Source organism: Sciurus carolinensis, chromosome 1 (genome assembly GCF_902686445.1).
Source record: "Sciurus carolinensis chromosome 1, mSciCar1.2, whole genome shotgun sequence".
Classification (NCBI taxonomy): domain Eukaryota; kingdom Metazoa; phylum Chordata; class Mammalia; order Rodentia; family Sciuridae; genus Sciurus; species Sciurus carolinensis.
The window spans coordinates 95,333,571-95,354,401 of NC_062213.1; the positions used below are offsets into that span (position 1 = coordinate 95,333,571).

At 42.9% G+C, this 20,831-nt stretch overlaps 1 protein-coding gene across 1 annotated transcript; it reads left to right on the forward strand.

The window, feature by feature from the left end:
* Window positions 1-1,026: 1,026 nt before the first annotated feature.
* She (Src homology 2 domain containing E) lies at window positions 1,027-19,274 on the forward strand. Its single transcript, XM_047561308.1, has 6 exons — window positions 1,027-2,042; window positions 4,531-4,657; window positions 12,775-13,080; window positions 15,628-15,784; window positions 16,182-16,301; window positions 17,670-19,274. The coding sequence occupies exons 1-6, from the start codon at window positions 1,425-1,427 to the stop codon at window positions 17,854-17,856; spliced, it is 1,515 nt and encodes a 504-aa protein (XP_047417264.1). The 5' UTR covers window positions 1,027-1,424; the 3' UTR covers window positions 17,857-19,274.
* The last annotated feature ends 1,557 nt before the right edge of the window (window positions 19,275-20,831 follow it).

A 20,831-nucleotide genomic window follows, 5' to 3' on the forward strand; every position in this document is an offset into this window, starting at 1 on the left:
CTCGCCAAATTGCTGAGACTGTCTTTGAACTCGCGATCCTCCTGCTTCAGCACCCCCAGCTACTGAGATTACAGGAGTGCGCCACAGCGCCCGGCTAGTTTAAACTTTTTTTAAAAATTAAAAAGATTTTAAACTGCTTCGAAGCTGGGTGGCAAAGGCGTCTTTTAACGTAAAAAGCCCCACAGTTGTACACAAAGTGGTCCCCATCTGCACAGATTCAGACTCGCTCCCACCCCAACGTGAGCCCAAAACCCCGAAGGTAACAGTGCGCCCTTCCACCTTGTGGTGGAAATAGGGGTGCAATTCCTTCGACTGCCTCCCAGTCCCCTGCATCCACCACTGGTCACTGGGCAGCCTGGGACCTGGAACCAGCAAGCCAAACCTTTGCTTCCTAGCCAGGTGCGTCCATTTGGCCGCTTCTATACCTGGCTTTCTCCTTGGAACCCGGCGGAGCAAGGGGAGGGGTGGCGCGGCTCGCCAGCAGCCAATCCTCAGTGTTCGTGGCGTGGGCAGGGCGGGAAGACCTGGTCGCTCGCACAGTGGGATGCGCTGCTCCCCTCCTCCGGAGCCTAATGGAAAGAGGGCGGGAGTTAGGGACCGCTGTCCCTGCGCCCAAATCATAGTAAGCAACCCTGCCACCACTACCAAAACCATGTAATGTTCCTAGAAAGAACGCGGAAAAGTGAAGCGGAGAGGGGCTTCTGGCCCCTGAGGAACCGAGGTCTCCTCTCCCGACCTGCGAAGCGCACGTGGCGCACTCCTGGCGCATTTTGAAGGCAGCGCCTGGCTGAGGTTGGCTCGGTTTAGCTGGGGGCCGTCAGTGCAGCCGCGAGGGCCCCTATGCTCGCGGGGGCGCGGCTGGGCCGCACGTGCAGCCGTGTGCCATTGAACCAGCACCCCCGACCCGCCATCCCCAGGCGCTCCCCGGTGGCTCCCAGCTCTGGGTGGGAGGTGGCGGGCTGGGAGGCGCCAGCCGCTGAGGGGAGGGGCTCAGATGGGTGGGCGGCCCGCCGTCCGTCCACCGTCCGTCGCGGCGCCGGGGACACTCCCGCTGCCTCCGCTGCGTTCCTTCTTGTCCCTGGAAGTGTGGGCAGGGTTGCCGGGGGCTTCCGTGGGTTCAGCCTCTCCCACTTCGGGAGGAAAAAGCAGGGGGAAGCCCCCGGCGCCCGCCGCCTCCTGAGAGCCACGGAACCCGGAGGTGTACAGGCGTTGAAGACGAGGCCGGGCGGGGCCCCCCAGTGCGTTGTGACTGTCGCCGTCCGTGTCCGGAGTGGCCGCCTGCGCCCGCCCGCTCGGCGCCCCGGGCCCCCAGCCCAGGGCGGTAGGCGCCCCACCCTGTCAGGAGTGGGCGACGGCCGGCCAGGGGCGCGCGGGGCAGCCGTCACGGGGCCTCGCTGCGGCCTCCAGCGCCCCAGTCTCGGGGAATGCAGTGGCCCCCGACCCCTGGCGCCTCTCGGTGTCTGGGCTGGGCCTCCTCGCTCGCCTGCTCCGCGACCACGACGCTCCTTGGCCGCGCTGGCCGGGCCCCCCTCATGGCGGCCAAGTGGTTCAAGGAGTTCCCCCTGAACCTGAAGACAGTGTCCGAACGCGCCAAGCCCGGGGGCGGGGGCAGCGGCAAACTGCGCAAGAACTCTGAGGCCAGCGGTGCCGGGACAGTTCCTGGCAAGGGTCGCAAAAACTCCGCGGCTGAGCTGGGGGGTGGCAGAGCCGGCGGCGGCCCCGCCAAGGACAGCCGACTGTCCCGGGACAGCCTTCAGGGTCTGATTCAGGCCGCGGCGGGCAAAGGCCGCAAGAACTCCCGGGCCACAGAGGAGGAGCCCCACCGGGGCGCAGCCAAGAGCTCGGGCTGCAGCACTTACATCAACAGGCTCATCAAAGTGGACACTCAGGAAAAGAATGGAAAGAGCAACTACCCCAGTAGCAGCAGCAGTAGCAGCAGCAGCAGCAGTAGCAGCAGCAGTAGCAGTTCTTCTGCATCCTCTTCACCTTCCTCCCTGGGCCCCGAGCTGGACAAGGGCAAGATTATGAAGCAGCAAGACACGGTAAGAATTCATCCTCCCTTGGACCATTTCTCAGTACAAGGGGACCATAGACAACCTGTTAAACACTAGGCCTTATACCTAAGAGAAAGTGAAGCTGGATCGAGGAATCACTATTATACTGTGACTACCAAGCAATCCTTTGAAATCATATTTTATCTTGACAATTCCTCATCCTACGGGTGGAGAACTTTGCAGAAATGTACTAATAAATGTGGTTTTTTGTTTTGTTTTGGCTTTTCGTATTTTTGTTTGTTTGGTTTTTGTTTTTTGATTTTTTTGGTTGGGGGCGGGGATTGAACTCAGGAGCACTCAACCACTGAGCCACATCCCTGCATTTAATTTTGTTAGTTTAAAGAGTAATTGAATGGGGTGTTAAGTTTGGCCCCTTTATAGATGTGGTTTATTTTAATTTTGACATCCAGGGGATCTGCAAAGCTAGACTTGTGTATGCCTATCCTAGAGCATAAAGAATGACAACCTCTGATCTGTGTTAAGTGTGGATTTGGAAGCTTCAGGAAATGGGTGGGCCACTCACTTCACTGCTGGCTTTGAGATTTCATCATCCCCTGCAGTTACACCTAAAAGGTGTAAAAGGTTTCTCAAACTTCCAGCAGCCCTCCAAGATGACAGTCCTTCCATTCATTCCATGGACGTTTGCTGTTCAGCAGCCATATAGGATAAGGGACACAGGGTACTAAAGCTTAAGAGAACTGGGACTATGACAAGAAATGTCCTTAAGAAAGTTACTGAGCAGGAAAGAAGAAGGTACTTCCTGCTTCTGATTCACTGGAGGTTTTCTGGGTGCTGTCCAATGTGGGAAAGTAAGAAAAGGAATGTGAACATGGGAGGAGGCTCTCCATCCTTACAGCAATGAGTTGATTGGGTTGGTTTGGTAGTTTCGCTTCCACATGAAAGAGGAAGAGGGGAGAACTCAAACTGAGATCTTAAGACCCAAATTCAGGTAATTGCTTCCTGTCATAGGAACTTTATTTTTTTGTATGTGAGCCTTCAAACATGCTGCTACCTGGACAAGAACCTGTAGCATAGACCATGTGGCATATATCGGGCACCTGCATTCATTCCTCCATTCAGTTCTTCCCCAAAATATTTACAGCATGCCTACACTGTGCCAGGCACTGAGTAGAGAGCACAGAAAGATGGACATGGACCCAGCCCTTAGATTACTTGGTGGTCTACCTGACCTGGGACCTAGTACCCTGCCCTCTGTTCCTCTCTGTGCCTTGCAGCTGTAGTGCACATGATGGCTGGTCATGGAGAAAAGATGGAAGTGAGAGGTAATCACAGTCCTCCACAGGCTGCCTGGTTTTCATAGCCATCACTTCTGGGTGTCTGAGGCTTCTTAGGCCATCTTCTCCTGGGTGGAGAACTCTTCCAGTTTCATCCAGTTCCCTCCTCTTCACCTCTTCCTCATTTATCTTACTTCCAGCTCCAGTGGCACTTCTCCATGAACTTTTTGGAGACTATTTTATATTAGAGATTGTGGAGTGAGCCCAGAACTTCTTCCCCGAAAAGGATTCCTTGTCTTTGGTGTTGTCACCCAGTCACTGCAGAATAGAATTATTGCACACACACCTCTCCATGTACCTTCCACTTCGCAAAGATAAATAAATATTCTTAGACACAAATACCATCAAAACTATCTGATCTCAGAGAATCAAGCTGCCTATGAATTACTGAACCTTGAAGTCCTATAATACTGTTCAGTATTATTTCTCCTTCATGAAGTCTGTCTCTTTAGAGCTGTTCTAAAATTCATTGAGGACAGGAAGTAGGTCTTGGGTTCATTTTGACTCCCTCACTATGCTTAGCCATGCTTAGTGCTGGGAAGTGACTAACTGACTCACTGTGACTGTTACTCAGCTAAGTGGAGCTTAAAAGACCCACAACATGGGGTTAAACTTTCCCTTTTTTTTTTTTTTTTTTTGGTTGTGGGTATTGAATCCAGGGATGCTTTACCACTGAGCTATATCACCAGCCTTTTTTATTTTGAGACAGGGTCTTGCTAAGTTGCTTAGGGACTTGCCAAATTGCTGAGTCTGGCCTTGAATTTATGATCCTCCTTCCTCAGCCTCTCAAGTCACTGGGATTACAGATGTGCACCACTGCACTTAGCTGCATTTCACCTTTTTAAATGCTAAAGCCATAGGTACCCTGTACTTCCCACTGCCCACCCTTGCCACCCTCAAACTGACAAATGCGTTATTGCTTGGGAAGAGAAAGGAAAGTAAGAAAAACTTTGGGGATAAGTGAAAGAATTTATATGAATGATTGCAAATAAATTGAATTACCAAAACTAAAAATAGGTTGTTTGACCAACTGAGACACATGATTAAGAGTGAAAGCCGTCTGGAACCGATGAGATATTTTGATTCTCTTCCAATCTGCAGGAGATTTCATAGCCATTTTGATGCCATTGACATTTTGGTATATGATAATCTTTAATAACTATCTTCTTGTTATTTGGTAGGTCATCATTTTAGAAGACTATGCTGACCCTTATGATGCCAAACGGACAAAGGGTCAAAGGGATGCAGAGAGAGTGGGTGAGAACGATGGTTACATGGAGCCCTACGATGCCCAGCAAATGATAACAGGTTTGTGATAGGGGCAGAAACCTCACACTCACTTGAAGGGTTGTAAAATGGTAACCAGAGTCCATTTGGGGATAAGGGAGAAAGCAATTAAACCAGATCCTGCTGACCTGAAGAAACAGAAATTAGACCCCAAACTAAACTATTGAAATATCTAACTTCCTATATGGCTTAATATCCTTCAGAGTTTTAGAATTGGGAGGATTTTTTTCCTTTTAAGTTTTTCTAATTCTATGCACGATGACACTTGGGAGTTTGCACATCTGCTCAGAATGTGATCTTCAGTTTTAGGATTAGTTATATATATTTCTTGGTCACAAGTGAAAGCTTTGACATCCATAGTGGGAGTTATAAGTCAGTTCCAGGAGACAAATAATACTTAAGGTGTTTTAAGTTGTGTAAAGTTGCAAACATGACATGATCCTCTGTATTTTAGATTCTTTTCTACAATATTGGAGCACAATATTAAATTATTAAGGAATAGTTAGCAATCACTGTCATGAACCAGCCCTTCAAGGTAAACCATCTAAAATCAAACTAGACTAATCTTGTAATTTTTCAACTGAAAACTATTCCAATTGTGAGCTAAGCAATCCATCTGTCATTTTTGGTGTCAAAATCTTCCCTTTTATACATAGTTCTCTTACGTTGGTGTAAATGATAATTATCCAAAATAATGTAAACTAGTTATTTGATTTATTTGGAAATTTTAGAGTAAATTACTTATTCATCTAATTTGCCTTAAATATCTGTAATGGAAAATGTAGTTTCAGAGTGCTGACTCAAGGGAGCCTTGTTCTAGTGTTCTGGGTTTCGTGCCTGGGAAAGGAGTAATTGTCACATGTTAAAGACTGAAAAGCTGTCAAGCTCAGGCTCCCTAAACTAGTTTCAAAGAGGTGAGCAGAGGGGCAGTGGCAGCGCCCTGGAAGGGTCAAGACAGCCCTCAGAATGAAAAGGAGCTGCAACAGGAAAGCTCAGCTCTGTTTCCTGCTTCTCTGCTTACAAAGATAAGGCATCCCACTTGGGGGGGGTGTACTCTGGCCAGGCTGTGACCCTGCAGGTCACTGGACTGTGACCCTTAATGAAATCTGTGAATGAAAGGAAGTGAAAATGAACTTAGTCAGAATTTTAAAAAATATCAGAGGCTTGAAAGGAATAGGGAAAGGATTTGCTTTTACACACAATTGAGGAAAAGAATTTTCTAAAAGGAAAAAAAAAAAAGTTAATGCTTAACTTTGATTCACCTTTCTTTGTCCTTTGGTTTTTAGTCTTGTCTTTCTCTTTAACTAGAATTGGTCGTTTATCTGTACTGTATCAGCTGTTTATTTGGGGAGTCATGCTGATAATAGGGAAAATGCTGTGTTTCCAGAAACTGAATATAGTTTTTTTGTTTGTTGACTTGTGTTAAATAATCCCCACAGACAGCTCTATAAACTAGGGGACTGCAATACTGTCCCTCTTGGTACAGGATGAAAAAACAAGATCTGAGGTATTCAGACTTTTCTAGGCTCACAAGACTTTTTAAGAGGCAGAACAGGAAATAGAACCCAGATTTCCCACTCCAAATTGAGTGGTCTGCCCCCCAATACCACCAGGCTCTCAAGGCACACTTGAAATGATTCATGCAAAAGCACTGTAAACTTGACCCATAAGTAGGGCACTTCTCCCCTCAGACTAAGTACATTAGTCATTCAAAGTCAAAATTGCGCAGCACATGCTTGTAATCCCAGCGACTTGGGAGGCTGAGGCAGAAGGATCACAAGTTAGAGGCCAGCCTGTAAGGCAACTTTGCAAGACCCTGTCTCAAAATTTAAAAAATAAATAAATAAATAAAATTTTAAAAAGTCAAAATTGTCCAACATGAAATAATATAGTAATAGCTAGCATTTAATATTTGAGTGTTAGGGTCCAGGCTCTGTCTTAAACAATTTATGTGAATAAATTCATGTAAGAATACAAAATTAATATATTCCTTTGGTAAATAAACTCAAATTTATTAAAAATCTAAATTATTGACTTTTTAAACTAGTAATAGAAGCATATAGCATTTTGTTCTTGAAAAAACATATTAGTGCATCTTAAGGGTTTTTCATTATTCATTAAAATAAATAACACATATCTCGATCAATGTGGAGAATCTACCTCTTAGGTTACTCATAGGTTACACAGTTGGACAGAGTAATAGAAGTGAGTTTATTGGAAACTTGAAGCAAAAGATTTGCTGCTGTTTTTTTCAACCTCTTACTTTTTTTATTCAGTTGTTCCTTCTATGCTTAGTTGTCAAGTCCAAATTTAGAAATTTCCCATATTTCTTTTTGCTTTTTGCAGTGCTGAGAATGTTAGGCAAGTGTTCTACCACTGACCTACATTCCCGGTCCCAGGCATTACTTTCTACTGATAAAATTTTGGAATATCTTAGCATGTATGAGGCCCTGGGTTCAATCCCTGGCATTGAAAGAAAGAGAATTTATGAATAAATTATCACTGAGATTTATTCAAAGGATTGTTCATAAAAAATATGACTTTGAATACAAGGCAATATTAGCATAAAGCTGTGTTGTTTCTGCTAAATTAGCAGGAATATTTTAACTCAGTACTTCACAGAAACATTCTACATAATTTAGCATTATGATTTTTAGTTGCCTGAGCATTGGATGGGTCTGTAGAAGTTCCCTAAGGTAGCCATTAGTTAGCACGAGAATTCTTTTCAGACAAGTATCATACAGTCACAAGTCCAGGGCTTACTGGCTGCCAGACTTAGCAAATTACCTCACTAAATCCTACAACAACCCTGTAAGATTGGTTTCTTCTACCTAGTTGAAGAAACCTAGGTTCAGAAAAATGAAATAATTTGTCCAAATTCCACAGCCAAGAGGAGAGATACAAAATCACTCAGCAACCTTTGGTTTTGGCTCCTGAGCACAAGTCAAGGATTATTTTTAAATTTTTATTTTTCCCTCCAAATCGTTTTGTTGGTTTGTTTAAATAGACAAATCTAAAGTAGAACTCAATGTTGGGGTCTGCATTTAAAAAACTATCATAGAAAGTAAATATACATGGTCACTTTATTTATTTGTTTATTTATTTTTTTTTTTTTTTATTTTTTGTAGTGCTGAGTATCAAACCTAGGTCCCCACTCATGCTAAACAAGCATCCTATCACTGAGCTATGCCCCCAGCCCAGACTTTTTGATTTATCTCTAATTTCCTTATAGAATGTCAGGGTTTCTGAATTATACTGGCTTTTCCCCCAGATATTTGATTTATTTGATAAGAAAATAGTAAAGTAATTTCATATCAAAAGATTGAACACTGATAAAATACATGAGTAAAAAAGTTGCATAGACTGGGCATTTGGTGCACAACTGTAATCTCAACAGTTCAGGAAGATGGCAAGTTTAAATCTAGCCTCAGCAATTTAGCAAGGCCTAAGTGAGGCCTAAGCAACTTAGCGAGACCTTGTGTGAAAAAACTAAAAGGGGCCGGGAATGTGGCTTAGTGGTTAAGCATCCATCTGTTCAATACTTGGTACAAAAAAAAGAAAGAAAGAAAGAAAAGAAAAAGGTTGCATAATATCTCTGTTTCTGATTCCAAGAGGAAACAAGAACCCTATGAGGCTTTATGTTTAATGTTTTGGAAAAAATGAAAGGGATTAAGGGAAAACATGTTATTTTAAATTGTAATTAACATTTTACTTGAAATCTTTTGAACATAAAGTAAGGTATGGTAGAGAAAGCATGGGTTCCAGGCAGGTGTGATGGCTCACACCTGTAATCCCAGCAACTCTGGAACCTGAGGCAGGAGGGACACATGTTAGAGGCCAGCCTCAGCAACTTAGTGAGACTGTCTCAAAATGAAAAATAATGAAGTGGGACTGTAGCTCAGTGGTGGAGTGCCCCTGGATTTAGCCCCCAGTACAGCTTTAAAAAAGAGAAAGGCAAAGAAAGCATGAGCTCTAGAGTCTGTAATAAATGACTCCCCACTAACTACTGCACAACCGTAGCCTTAGTTGATTCACCTGTGAAGATGGAACAACACTTCTACCAGTGCATTCTGAGGCTTCCTTGGGATCTTGTACCATCTTGTACCTGGCATTCTCAACAAATATGGCCATTGTTTAGACACTATAGGAACAATTGAATCCCGTTTTCAAAGACAATTCTGGACAACACAAAATAATATTAATTGCTAACTATAATTAATTTCATCTTAAATGTCTTCTGCCATGCTTTTAAACATGAATGGCATAATTATGTGTAGTGAGAACTGGGAGTTGAGAAGGGAAAATTTCCAGCCTGTTAGGTTCTACACCAACCAACTGCCATTTTAATTGGTGTGGGGCAGCCCTCATTTTCTGCCTGCTGCAAATGAGTGTTTATCTACTGCCCGTCCACTGCACTCTGTTGTCTGCCACAGTAAATGGCCTCTATCGGCAGCCAGGGTGTAGCTTCCTCTTGCCATTTCCTCCTTCTCAGGCTTGTTTCCTCTCGGAGCCAGCTCTGCACGTCAGGGGCTATTCTCCCTGCAGGAAGGGTCGGCTTGCAGCCCCACGATTGTTTCTGTTTCTATGGCGCCTCAGGTTGAGGGCAGCCAGGTGTTGGAATGGACTGGAAGGTTACTCCTCTTGAAGGGGGAAGGATGCTGTGTCCAAATCATTTTCCTACTTAAACATTGTTTCAAAAGGTGATGATACTTTGCAGATTTGCCCAATCCCAAAACCATGCAAAAGAAAGGGACATTCTTAGCTACATGCTTTCCAGTGTCTCTCCCAGACCTCTAACTGTGCACAGACTAATTGAAATATAAGAAATGCAAGGACCTCCTTGCAAAAGGAAAAATTCAAACATGTGAAATAAGAACCCAAGATTCTAATCACCATGCCTCATTTGAATGCAAATTTATTGAAATTTCCTTGTGAGCTAGACTCCTATCTTGAGACTGAAATCAACTGCTTCTCCTTTTAGTTCAGCTGGGGCAGAATTGAAGCCAGGACCTTGTGCAAGGCTTTCCCTAGACTATGCCAGACAGTCTAAACTGAGGGTAAACAAGTTCTGATTAGAAACCTAAAAATTCTAAATTCATCCCTTGAATTCCTTTGTGTTTTCTGCTTCCTTTTTCTTAGTTCTTTATAAAAGTTCTTTTTTAAAAATGCCAGCCTTATCTTAATTGAACCAAGTACAGAGTATGTTTTGTTTCTTGTTCCATATCTCCATCTAGAATGGGCAACGAAGAAAAAAAAAAAAAAAAAGGCTGTGGGATTGAAAGCTCTGGCTGGCCTTAGATAGCCCAAGCCCCTGACCTGGCCTAGGGGCAGTGGGTAGGGTCCAGTCCTGTCTGATCACAATCACAGCATCATGTTCTGATGTGGCAGTTTTAGGGAGAGAATGCCCTTCTCCTGGGTATGGGGCTAGCCTGGAGAGATTAACGCCAGAGAGAAGGAGGAAGTGAGTTGGGGCTGATGAGGACCCACAAGGTGTGGAAGTGGTCCTCAGGCTTAGTTAACATCACCAGGGGAATTCTTACAGTCTGACTTCTAGGATTTATCTCAGAACAATGAAATTGGACCACTGGAGGTGGGACCAGGCAGCAGGACGTGCTATAGCTCACCCAGGTGATTTCTGTAAGCTGGAATTGCACAGAATTGGAGGCAGCTACTGACAGTGAGGGCCAGATCCAACAGAACTGTAACCTCTCCCTAGAAATAAAGTTTGCCCTTTCGAATTTAGTGCCCTGATTTTGTTAACTTTCCCCTATCTGTTGTCTTTTCCTTGTTACAGAAGTCCTAGTGAGTCAATGATTCTTCTCTAGAGAGCATCACCATGACTATTTTTCAGTTACAGGGGGAAAGTCCTAAAATCCTTCATTCTCACAGCACTATGTTCTTCTCACTTTCTTCCTGCTTATCCCACCAAACATACTCAGCCTTCCTGCCTAACTCCTCCTCTCCCGAACACCCTTACCTGAAGGAAACCCAAGCTCTGCCTCTGACCCTCTTTCCTTGGCAATCTTTCTTCGTTTTCTCCCTTGACTGCTTTAATTCTCACAGTATTAACATCAATCCATTGTAACTCCTTGACATGTACCTGCAGATCTACATAGTCACCTGCCTGGAGGTCCACACAGTCACCTGCCTCCTTATGATCACCTCCCTGGAGAAGCTCTAGAGCTCCCCTTCATCCATCCACTTGTTATTTGGCACAATTGCATATCCTACCAACATAAACAAGCTGTGGTGGTCTCTGTCTAGTCCACCAAACTGGAAGCATAGACCCATAGGATTGGCACAGCATGGCACCTGATCAACTCTGTGGGACATGAGAGAAGGTGGGCAGGAAAGACTTCTCCAGAGTGGTGGAAGTGCTGAGTTAGATTTCAAAGGAAAAGAAGGTCACCAGACAAAGGACAGTGCAGTGTGCAGGCCATTTCAGAAGTTCCATTTGGTTAGAGCAAGGAGTTGGAGGACAGGAGCAGGTTGGGTGAGAGAAGAGATTGGAGGGAGGTGTCTGGTCATAGAATGCCTCCCTTGCCATACTGAGCCATTTGCCCTTTGAATATAGTTGAAATCGAATGAGGTGTTCAGTGAGGAGATGAGGTATTTTGTGTGTAGAAAGGTCTTCCTTGATTGTGACCAGATAGAGGATGGGTTGAAGGCTTCCTAATGGGCATTTGCAAGAGCCACAGCCTGATGCTTTTGTTGGTTTATATTGGCAGTTCTGGTGGTCCACACTCTAGTCATCTCCAGCTTCACCCCACAAGGCTCCAGTACCCCCGGTTTGTCAATCCCCAAATATAGCTGGTTCCATCCCACTGTAATTGGTAATTGGTTGGTTTACAGCAGGGTTTTTCCAACCATGTCTATGCCTCAATTCAGTCCATACCTTCAGACTTACTCCATCCTATATTCAGTGGTTAGTTATCTTCCAGTGAAACACATATAATTATTATTCCCTGTTAAAATAGTTCTGCATTACATACAGAAAAATCTAAACTTTTTATCTTTGTTTTTAAAACATCTTCACTTCAGCACCTGGCTCACCTAGTTTTATAGCTTCTCCTACAACCTCTCCATCTTGTGTCCTTTAACTTTTCTCTCAACTCCCCTATATGGAAACAAGCCCTTTATGGTTCCCACCTCCATATTTTCACTCTTACAGCTTCCTCCACTGGAAAAGACCTTTTATATCAAAGTTAACTCATCTTCCATTTCTCTTCCACTTGGAGTCATTCCAAATGCAGTGGCTGAGAGTATGCCTTCTAAAGCCCAACTTCCTGCTTATTGGTTTGCATAATTTCCTTAACCTCTTTGTGCTTCAGTTTTCTCTTTTCTAATAATGGAGAAATAATAGTATCCATCTCAGAGTGGTTGTGAAAATTACAACACTCCTAGAATAGTGCTTAACACATGGGGAGCCATTGATAAATGTTAGCTATTGAGTAATTATTGTTTTTCCCCATAACACCTCTTTTACTTGAATTCATCCTGCAATTATTAGTCTGATGCATATTTTATGTAAATATGTCTGGCTTCCCCCACTATATTAAAACTGACTGGAAGAACTCTGACTAGTGCACATAAATAACTTCTCTGGGTGTGTTCGTAGCAATACTTTGAATATCATAAATGTCAGCCCATTTTTATTAAAATACTCTGGGGCTGGGTTGTAGCTCAGTGGTAGAGAGCACTTGCCTAGCATGCGCGAGGTCCTGGGTTCTATCCCCAGCACCGCTGGGGTTCCTAACAAGCTGTAAAAACTGAAGGTGACTATTACTCAGAACAGACAAGACCAGAAAGTCAAACAGGTTTCCCTGAGGCCACTTCTTACCCGCTTCCGGGCTACCGGGGCACCGTTCAAGTTGCCTGTCCTCAGATGTAATTCCTCCTCATATGAGTTGATCCCATTATCTGGCTAAGGCAAGGAAAAGAGGAAGTTCTGGACACCCTCTTTTACAGTTGTAGCACAGCTAGGAGGTAATCAGCACCTTCAGGAACAATCTTGGAGTTATCGCCAACCTCAGCCAGAAACAACAGAGGTAATTGGGATAATCACTGCCCCCTCGTCCCCACCCCACCCCTAGTGGCACCTTTTCTTTCAAGGTATTGCTGTGACACGTGTTTTTCAGAAATCAGACGCCGAGGCTCCAAAGACCCCCTGGTGAAGGCTCTCCAGCTGCTTGACAGCCCCAGCGAGCCCGGAGAGAATGGCACGAAGTCAGACACGCTGGCGAAGAGACGTAGTTCCAAGGACCTCCTGGGGAAGCCGCCACAGCTTTACGACACCCCCTACGAGCCCGCAGAGGGCGGCCCGCGCGCGGAGGGGAAGGCGCGGCCCGCGGACAGCCGGCTGCCAGAGGACGACGAGAGGCCGGCGGCCGAGTACGAGCAGCCCTGGGAGTGGAAGCGGGAGCAGATCGTGCGTGCCCTGTCAGGTGAGGGCAGTGTGCGGCGCCCGCGCGCTTCGCCCTCCCGCCGAGTCATTTTCTTCTGAAAACGTGTTTTCTGTTTTAAAATTGATAACTCATCATTGTACAAATTTACTGAGTAAACTTATTGATGTTTCAGTACATGTATGCATTGCGGTAGATGATCAGATCAGGGTAATTAACATATCCATCGCTTGGATCAATTATCCCCGCCTGAGTTCGCTTACACGTGCAATCTAAAACACACCTGTAATCCCAGCGCTCGGAGGCTGAGGCAGGAGGAACGCACGTCCAAAACCAGCCTTAGCAATTTAGCGAAGCCCTAAACAATCCAGTCTCAAAAAATAAAAAGGGCTGGGATGTGGCTCAGTGGTAAAAGCTCCCCTGTTTCAATCCCCGATACCAAAATACTACTACTAGTACTAGTACTACTACTACTAATACTAATAATAATAATAATAAAAGCACCTTTTAAGTCCAGAGTAGAACGGCGGTTATGAGAGTCTGGGGAGGGCATGGGTGAGGGGAGAGATGGAGAGAGATTGGTCAGGGGAACAAAGTCGTAAATAAGAGCATTACCTTCTGATGATCCAGCACACAGTAGCATTCAAAATAGCTAAAAGGAAGGATTTTGATGCTGTACCAACACTTGTCTTTTTCTTTTCTTTCTTTCTTTCTTTCTTTCTTTCTTTCTTTCTTTCTTTCTTTTTTTTTTTTTTTTTTTTTTTTTTTTTTTTCTTTTCTTTTCTTGTCTTCTTTTCTTTCTTATCTTTCCTGGAGATTGAACCTCCACTGGCATTTAACTGCTGAGCTACATCCCCAGATCTTATTTTTCCCAAAACAGGATCTGGCTAAGTTGCTCCGAACTGGCCTCTGGGCTTGGTCCTCCTGCCTCAGCTCCAGAGTTGCTGGGATTACTGTGCCACCATGCCTAGCTCTATTTTCTTTATGTTCCTTACCGCAAGTTTTTTCCCAAGGAATTTGAGATAGGGATGTAAGAATCTGACTCTAGTGGAAAGCCCAGGACTGAAGTTGTACCCTTAATATTGCATTTTTTTTTCCTGTCAAGAACCTTTATTTTCTTTTTGCAGTGTGTAACTACTTTGGAAATGCCTTAAATGAGTGTCGGAAAAACATATATGACCACAGTACATTTATTTCTCACCACTGAAACTGTCAAATTGGGAGCAATTTTTTCTCTTCCATGGTGCTACTCTTCAAGCCTGTTAAATCCTTAGTTATAGTGGAGCACACTGGTGCACCCCTGTAATCCCAGCTACTAAGGAGGCTGAGACAAGGAGGAGCAAAAGTTTGAAGCCAGTCTGGGCAATTTAGTAAGACCCTGTCTCAAAATAAAATTGTAAAAAGTCACAGTGGTAGAGTGTTTGCCTAGCATGTGTGAAAATCTGAGTTCAATTCCCTGAACTGCCGAAAGAAAAAAAGTAAAAGCCAATGTAAAGGGTGAACAGAGAACATATTTGATAGCAAACATTTGAGTCAGTTTTGGTGTGATTTTAATCTTGTTTTCAACAAATCTGTATTGGTTACCTGCTGTTTTCTCAGTCCTGAATTCGGCGCTGCCATTTGGTCTCTGTGCAGTCTACATGTCATAGCATCGTCAACATATTGCTTGGTGGACTCTGATTCTAGGGTGATTTTTGTTTCTATTTTATAATAAAAATTGTTTTTTGGTACTGAGGATTGAACCCAATGTGCTTAACCACTGAGCTACATCCTCAGCCCCATATATATATATATATATATATATATATATATATATATATTTTTTTTTTTTTTTTTTTTTTTTTTTTTTTTGAGACAGGGTCTCACTAAGTTGCTTAGGGTTTCACTAAGTTGCTGAAGCTGTCCTGGAACTTGCAGTCCTGAGTCACTGGGATTACAGGCGTGCACCACTGTTCCTAGCTTTTTCATTTGTTTTCAGAGAATGCTACACACTCTTGCAAGCAATGTGTTTGTAAACCATATTTAGCCTTGTGTGTGTGTGTGTGTGTGTGTGTGTGTGTTACTAGGGATTGAACCCAGGGGGTACTCTACCATTGAGCCTCATCCCCAACCCTTTTTGTTTTGAGACAGTGTCTTGCTAAGTTGCTTAGGGCCTTGCTAAATTGCTGAGGTTGGCCTTGAATTTTTGATCTTCTATCTTAGCCTCTGGAACCACTAGGATTAGAGGCCTGTGCCACCATGCCTGGTTAGTCTTTTTTTTTTTTTTTTTCCCTGAAAATACTGAAACTTACAGTTCTTTAAAAGTCTATGCTGAAATATATTAAAGTAGTTTCCTCTATATTCCAAAATTATTGTATGCTGATGAGTATCTTAAAGAAAAGTGGCTGTATGTGGGATGCTAGCAGTGTAATCAGATATCAAAGACAGCAGGGGCTTAGCTATCCAGGTTATTTTTGTAGCATATTAGAGTTTGTGTTAAAGAAGAAAATGCTTCTTTCCTGAGCTAAGGCAGGCAGGGAGGTTTTTTCCTTTGAAGTTTATGTGGACCACCTCTGCTGTCTCTGATGTTAAATGGAGTCTTCCTTCCAGTCCAGTTTGAAGGATCTGAGCGACCTTCCGTCAAGGAGGAGGCAGTGAGGCAGCACCACCGGCAAAAAAGCTGGACCCAGAAGATCTTGAAGCCAGCCCTATCTGACCATGGCGAGGGGGAGAAGGTGGACCCAGGCCTGCCCCTGGAGAAGCAGCCGTGAGTCTCCTTCACCGACCCTGAGATAAACAAGTCTCCAAGGTTACTGACAGCCTAGTGTGGGGTGGGCACCCTGGCCCATCTTACATGATTACTTTTGTCCATGAATACCTGTATGAGTGGGTCTTATTCATGAAAACCCATCTTCTGAGCTCAGTGCACTTGTGCAGAATGGACAGTGCATTGTATCCCAAGAACATTGTCTAAATTCATTCTCCTGTGCACAGGGAAAACTTTTTGAATGACACTAGCCCTGTTGACTCACTCTTATGTGATTGGTAGGTTTTGTAACCCAGGATCACTCAAATCTGCATCTTGTCTATTCTGAAAGAGTTCCAGTCTGGGTTTGCATTCTGATGCTCATAGCACCTTCCATCCTCCACCTCCCTTTTTTCAGCTGGTATCATGGTGCCATAACCCGGGCTGAGGCTGAGAGTCGACTACAGCCCTGCAAAGAAGCTGGTTACCTGGTTCGAAATAGTGAGTCAGGGAACAGCAGGTACTCCATTGCACTGAAGTAAGTATTTCGGGCTCAAGAGCTTCCTTGTCTCAAGGGAAGGGTATACCTGACAGTCCTTTCTACCATGAGTAGATCACCAATCCAAGAAATATAATTTATAATTATATGTATATAATATATATGTGTATATATATGTATATGTATACATATAAATATCAATAAATATATGTATGTTTTATATATAATATATAATTATATATATAATTTGAAGGTGGTTCACAGGAATGTATCTAGAGAAAATAAGATGCATTTACTTAAACAACTGAAACACTGATCTGAATGCAGAATTGGCATTGGGTAAGGTCCCCAGTATCTATTAGGATAATGAGGATCCTATTTCATGATCTTTGTACATTTTAGTCAATTTTTACCTTTCATTGCCTGATCTGGGTAGGGCCTCTCTCAGGAGAGAAATAATTTCTCTTTTATTCCCAACAATTAGGGACTTTCATAAATTGGATCCCTTAATTGTCAAAATGCCAGCTGCAATTTTGATACCAGTCTGTTCTGGTGAAGAAGGAAATGCTGACTTGCTTATTACTCCCTCTGTCTAATTGTGCACAGAAAATTCACTTTTGCCGGGTAGGCCTGCTGCAGTGTATCATGGAAATTCTCATTGCACCCTGAGTTCAGCGGCGCTATATTAGAGGATCATTGTCAAGAGCCCTAACAGCATTTCCTTCCTGAGGAAGCTGAGCCCCTGCAGCTGAAACAATCAGACTGGAGGGAAAAAGAGGGGGGAGGGGCGTGTGGGTAATATGGCTCAGAAAATGGGATAGGCCACCAGATATACAATACCAGGAATAGCTCTACTGGGTTCCTGAAATTGGTGCTCATGGATTAAATCTTTGAGCCTTCAGTGCCAACTGTTGTTATACACAACCAGGAATGGTCTTTCCACATCGGTGGCAAGGAAGGAAATAGTTTTCATCCTTGTTATTATTATTATTAGCGTGTTCTTTTTGGGAAGAAAGAATGAAGAAGCCCGGCCTATGTTCTTTTAGCAGCAGCGAGGAGGGTGAGCTTCAACTTTGCTTTAGCAACCTTGTGCTTAAGCTCTAGTTTTGCAAGTTGGGGGCTAGAAGAAACTTGGCTTTTTTTTTTTTTTTTTTTTTTTTTTTTTGGTCTAGTGTCTGATGACTCATGTGTAATAAAGGATAAACAACTTAAGGATGACATGCATTTAGGCTGCAAAACTTCCCCAGAGCTCCGCTGGAGTGTCTAATGCATTTCTGTTTGTGTAGAACAATTCCAGGAATGGAAGAGGACCTGTTAACCTATGCGAACCCTCAGGGGATTGTTTTCCATAGGGAGGGTTCTGTGCTCACTCATTCATGTCTCCCCTTGATTCTTGTTTTGCTCCAGGACGAGTCAAGGATGTGTCCACATCATAGTGGCTCAGACCAAAGACAACAAATACACACTGAATCAAACAAGCGCTGTGTTTGACAGCATCCCTGAAGTGGTGCACTATTATTCCAATGAAAAGCTACCTTTCAAGGGAGCAGAACACATGACCTTGCTCTACCCTGTACACAGCAAGCTTCACTAAGTTTTGGCTAACAAGAGCCCAAGAGGCCATCAGCACCTAACCAGCATCTCAGTGGACAAGGCTGGACTGCTCTGCACACCTAGTGCAGAGTGGGACTCACCTCTTAAAGTCAGAAAGTCTGTGATCTTGAATCCATTCCATGACTTGTGACTCCTTGTCGCCCTTTTTCTCCTTGCTTAGTAGCTGCAAAATAAGGAATCATAATTTACCTGTTGTTTCCTCCTCTAAAGTAGGGGATTTTAATTGGGTTGTGAACCTTAGGAAAGGTAAGTCTAGAGATTAGGGGCATAGAAGTTCTCCAGCAATGTGCTAGTTGTTCCCTGGGATACCAGATCTCTAAGCAAACCAATAGCACACCATTTGGATTTTTACCTGGGATCATATGAACTGGAAGAGCATTTAGTGTCGCACCCTTTATCAGGGAACCTGGATGAACAGTGGGAAATATGAACAATGGGCAAGCAATTGTCTTTCTTCCTCCCTCCAGTGTCCTAATTCAGCTCTTGTGTTCATGCAAATCACAACTATAGGATCTGGCAAATGGATTATTTTGTTTGTCAGCCTTTCTAAGAAAAGTTGGTATTTTCTCATTCTCTGTGGACCGTCTTTTAAATAATTTTTTCAGCAGTCAATAATATAAGCATAATTTGGAAGGAAGATGCCCCAGATTTAGAACTCACCAGCATAATTAAGCACTGACATCATTATTATAATTCTGGATTATAGATAAAATATGTCACGAAGATTTCCTGTCTGATTTTTAAAAATTTCAAAGCTCAACAGCTATTTTCCTATTGGATAATTATATAAAACTTCAGATATCGTTTGTTTTGTCTTTGTACATTTTAGTTGCCATGGAATCATCTTTAGTTTGTCTCTAAAATTAGATTTGCTTTGTATTTTTAGTAAATTTTTTCAAAAACAATTCTGAGATCTGATTGTATGAACTGGGTCACTAGAGTCTGCAAAAATTCTCTTTCTGTACAAAGCAAGCCTGTTCATCTGTATAAAAGTATTTTAAAGCCAAGTGCTGTGGTACTTGCCTGATATCCTGGTGACTGGGGAGGCTGAGGCTGGAGGATCCCAAGTTCAGGACCAACTTCTGCAAATTAGCAAGGCCCTAAACAACTTAGTGAGACCCTGTCTCAAAATAAAAAATGAAAAGGACTGGGGATGTGGCTCAGTGGTAAAGCACTCTGGGTTCAATCTTTAGTACAAAAAAAAATTTTTTTTAAAGACTCTAGCCAGGTGCGGTGGTACACACTTCTAATCCCAGCTACAAGGGAAGTTGAGTCAAAAGGATCACAAGTTAGAGGACAGCCTCAGCAACTTAGTGAGATCCTGTCTCAAAATAAAAATAAAGGGGTTGGGATTGTGGCTCAGTAGTAATGGGCCTGCCTAGCATGTGTGAGGCATTGGGTTCAATCCACAGCACCACATAAAAATATAAAAATAAAATAAAGGCATTGTGTCCTTCTACAACTAAAAAATATTTTTAAAAAGAATTTAAAAATAGAGAAAATTGGGAATGTAGCTCAGTGGTAGAGTATTCCTCCAGCACGCATAAGGCCCTGGGTTCAATTCCTAGCACTATACCAAAAAACAACAACAACAACAACAAAAACTTTGAGATTGTCCCTATTATTCCTTAATACATTAAATTAATAGTCATAGCATTGTTATCTTTATGAATTTACATTGCCATTTGTTTACTGTGAAAAACCCATAGGAATGGCATACTGTGAGAAGAATTCTCTGGTGGGTGGCTCTGTAATTAGAACTGAACAGATGTTTCTGTGCTCTGGGGTTCGTAATTTGGTTCTCAGAACTGGTCCAGATACAAATGTGCTGACTGTCATCAATGAAAAGTTAACTTTTGTATCTTCTATTAAATACACAAAAAAATGTTGATTTGATTAATTTTTAGGAAAGCATATCTTTCCAGTTATTAGTTATCCTCTAATTTAGAAATTAGTACTTTTTTTTGCTTTTTAAGTTATATTCTAAGTCAAAGGGTTGTAAAGGTTGTATAATTTTCAGTAATGTTTTGTTGTCTAAGTATTGATAGATTTTTGGGGTGATGGGTACTGGGGATCAGACCCAGGAGCATTTACTACTGAACCACATCCCCAGTCCTTTTTATTTTATTTTATTTTATTTTTATTTTGAGACAGGGTCTCACTGAGTTGCTTAGGGCCTCACTCAGTTGCTAAGGCTAGCCTTGAACTTGTGATCCCTTGAGTCACTGGGATTACAGGCATGTGCCACCACGCCCAGCATTGATAGACTTTTTTAAGTGTGTATTGGTTCATGTACTATATCTTTAGTACAGGATTTTTTTTTTTTAATTTCCAGCATCCATAGTTCAAATTCCACTCAACAAATATTTATTATTTTCTATATACACATTATTCATTGTGTTAAACTTATTTTTAGTTCTACATGCTAGTGATAAAACCTTATTCTTTTTGCTAAACTTATTCTACAAAGGAAATATAGCAATTATCTTAACTTTAATAAATGCTAAAAGCTTTATAAATTTTTTTCTTTGTGCATTAAGTGATTTTGGCCCATACCCAGCAACTATGATGAATGTATAATGAAATAACATTTTGAAAGTATTCCTGATACATTAAGTATTTATTGAGCTTCTATCATATACCTAGGATTGTGCTTCCTCTATATTTTTTTGCTGTGACAGTGATGCTATTTTCTTTATATAATTAAAAGTGAAGGAGATCGGGAGTTTATATATAGTCCAATTACCTTGCAATTGTACGGGAAGTTAAAATATGCAGAAATATAGTAAATTAGCGGAAGGCTGGTGAAGGGGGTGTTAAGCTACTGTTTTCGTCTTAGGTTGTGACACAAGCTGACAAAAGCCAGGGAATTCACAGCTGGGTGGTGGCATAAAGTACCATATGTTCTAAAAACAATTAGACCCAGCAGGAGGACCCTAATGGCTTCCTTGTTAA

Excerpts from the sequence above, each read along its gene's own strand:
- She (XM_047561308.1), top strand. The coding sequence starts at position 1,425 with ATGCAGTGGCCCCCGACCCCTGGCGCCTCTCGGTGTCTGGGCTGGGCC. Across the intron at positions 2,043-4,530 it reads TTATGAAGCAGCAAGACACG|GTCATCATTTTAGAAGACTA; the intron begins GTAAGAATTCAT and ends GTTATTTGGTAG. Across the intron at positions 15,785-16,181 it reads CTGCCCCTGGAGAAGCAGCC|CTGGTATCATGGTGCCATAA; the intron begins GTGAGTCTCCTT and ends CCCTTTTTTCAG.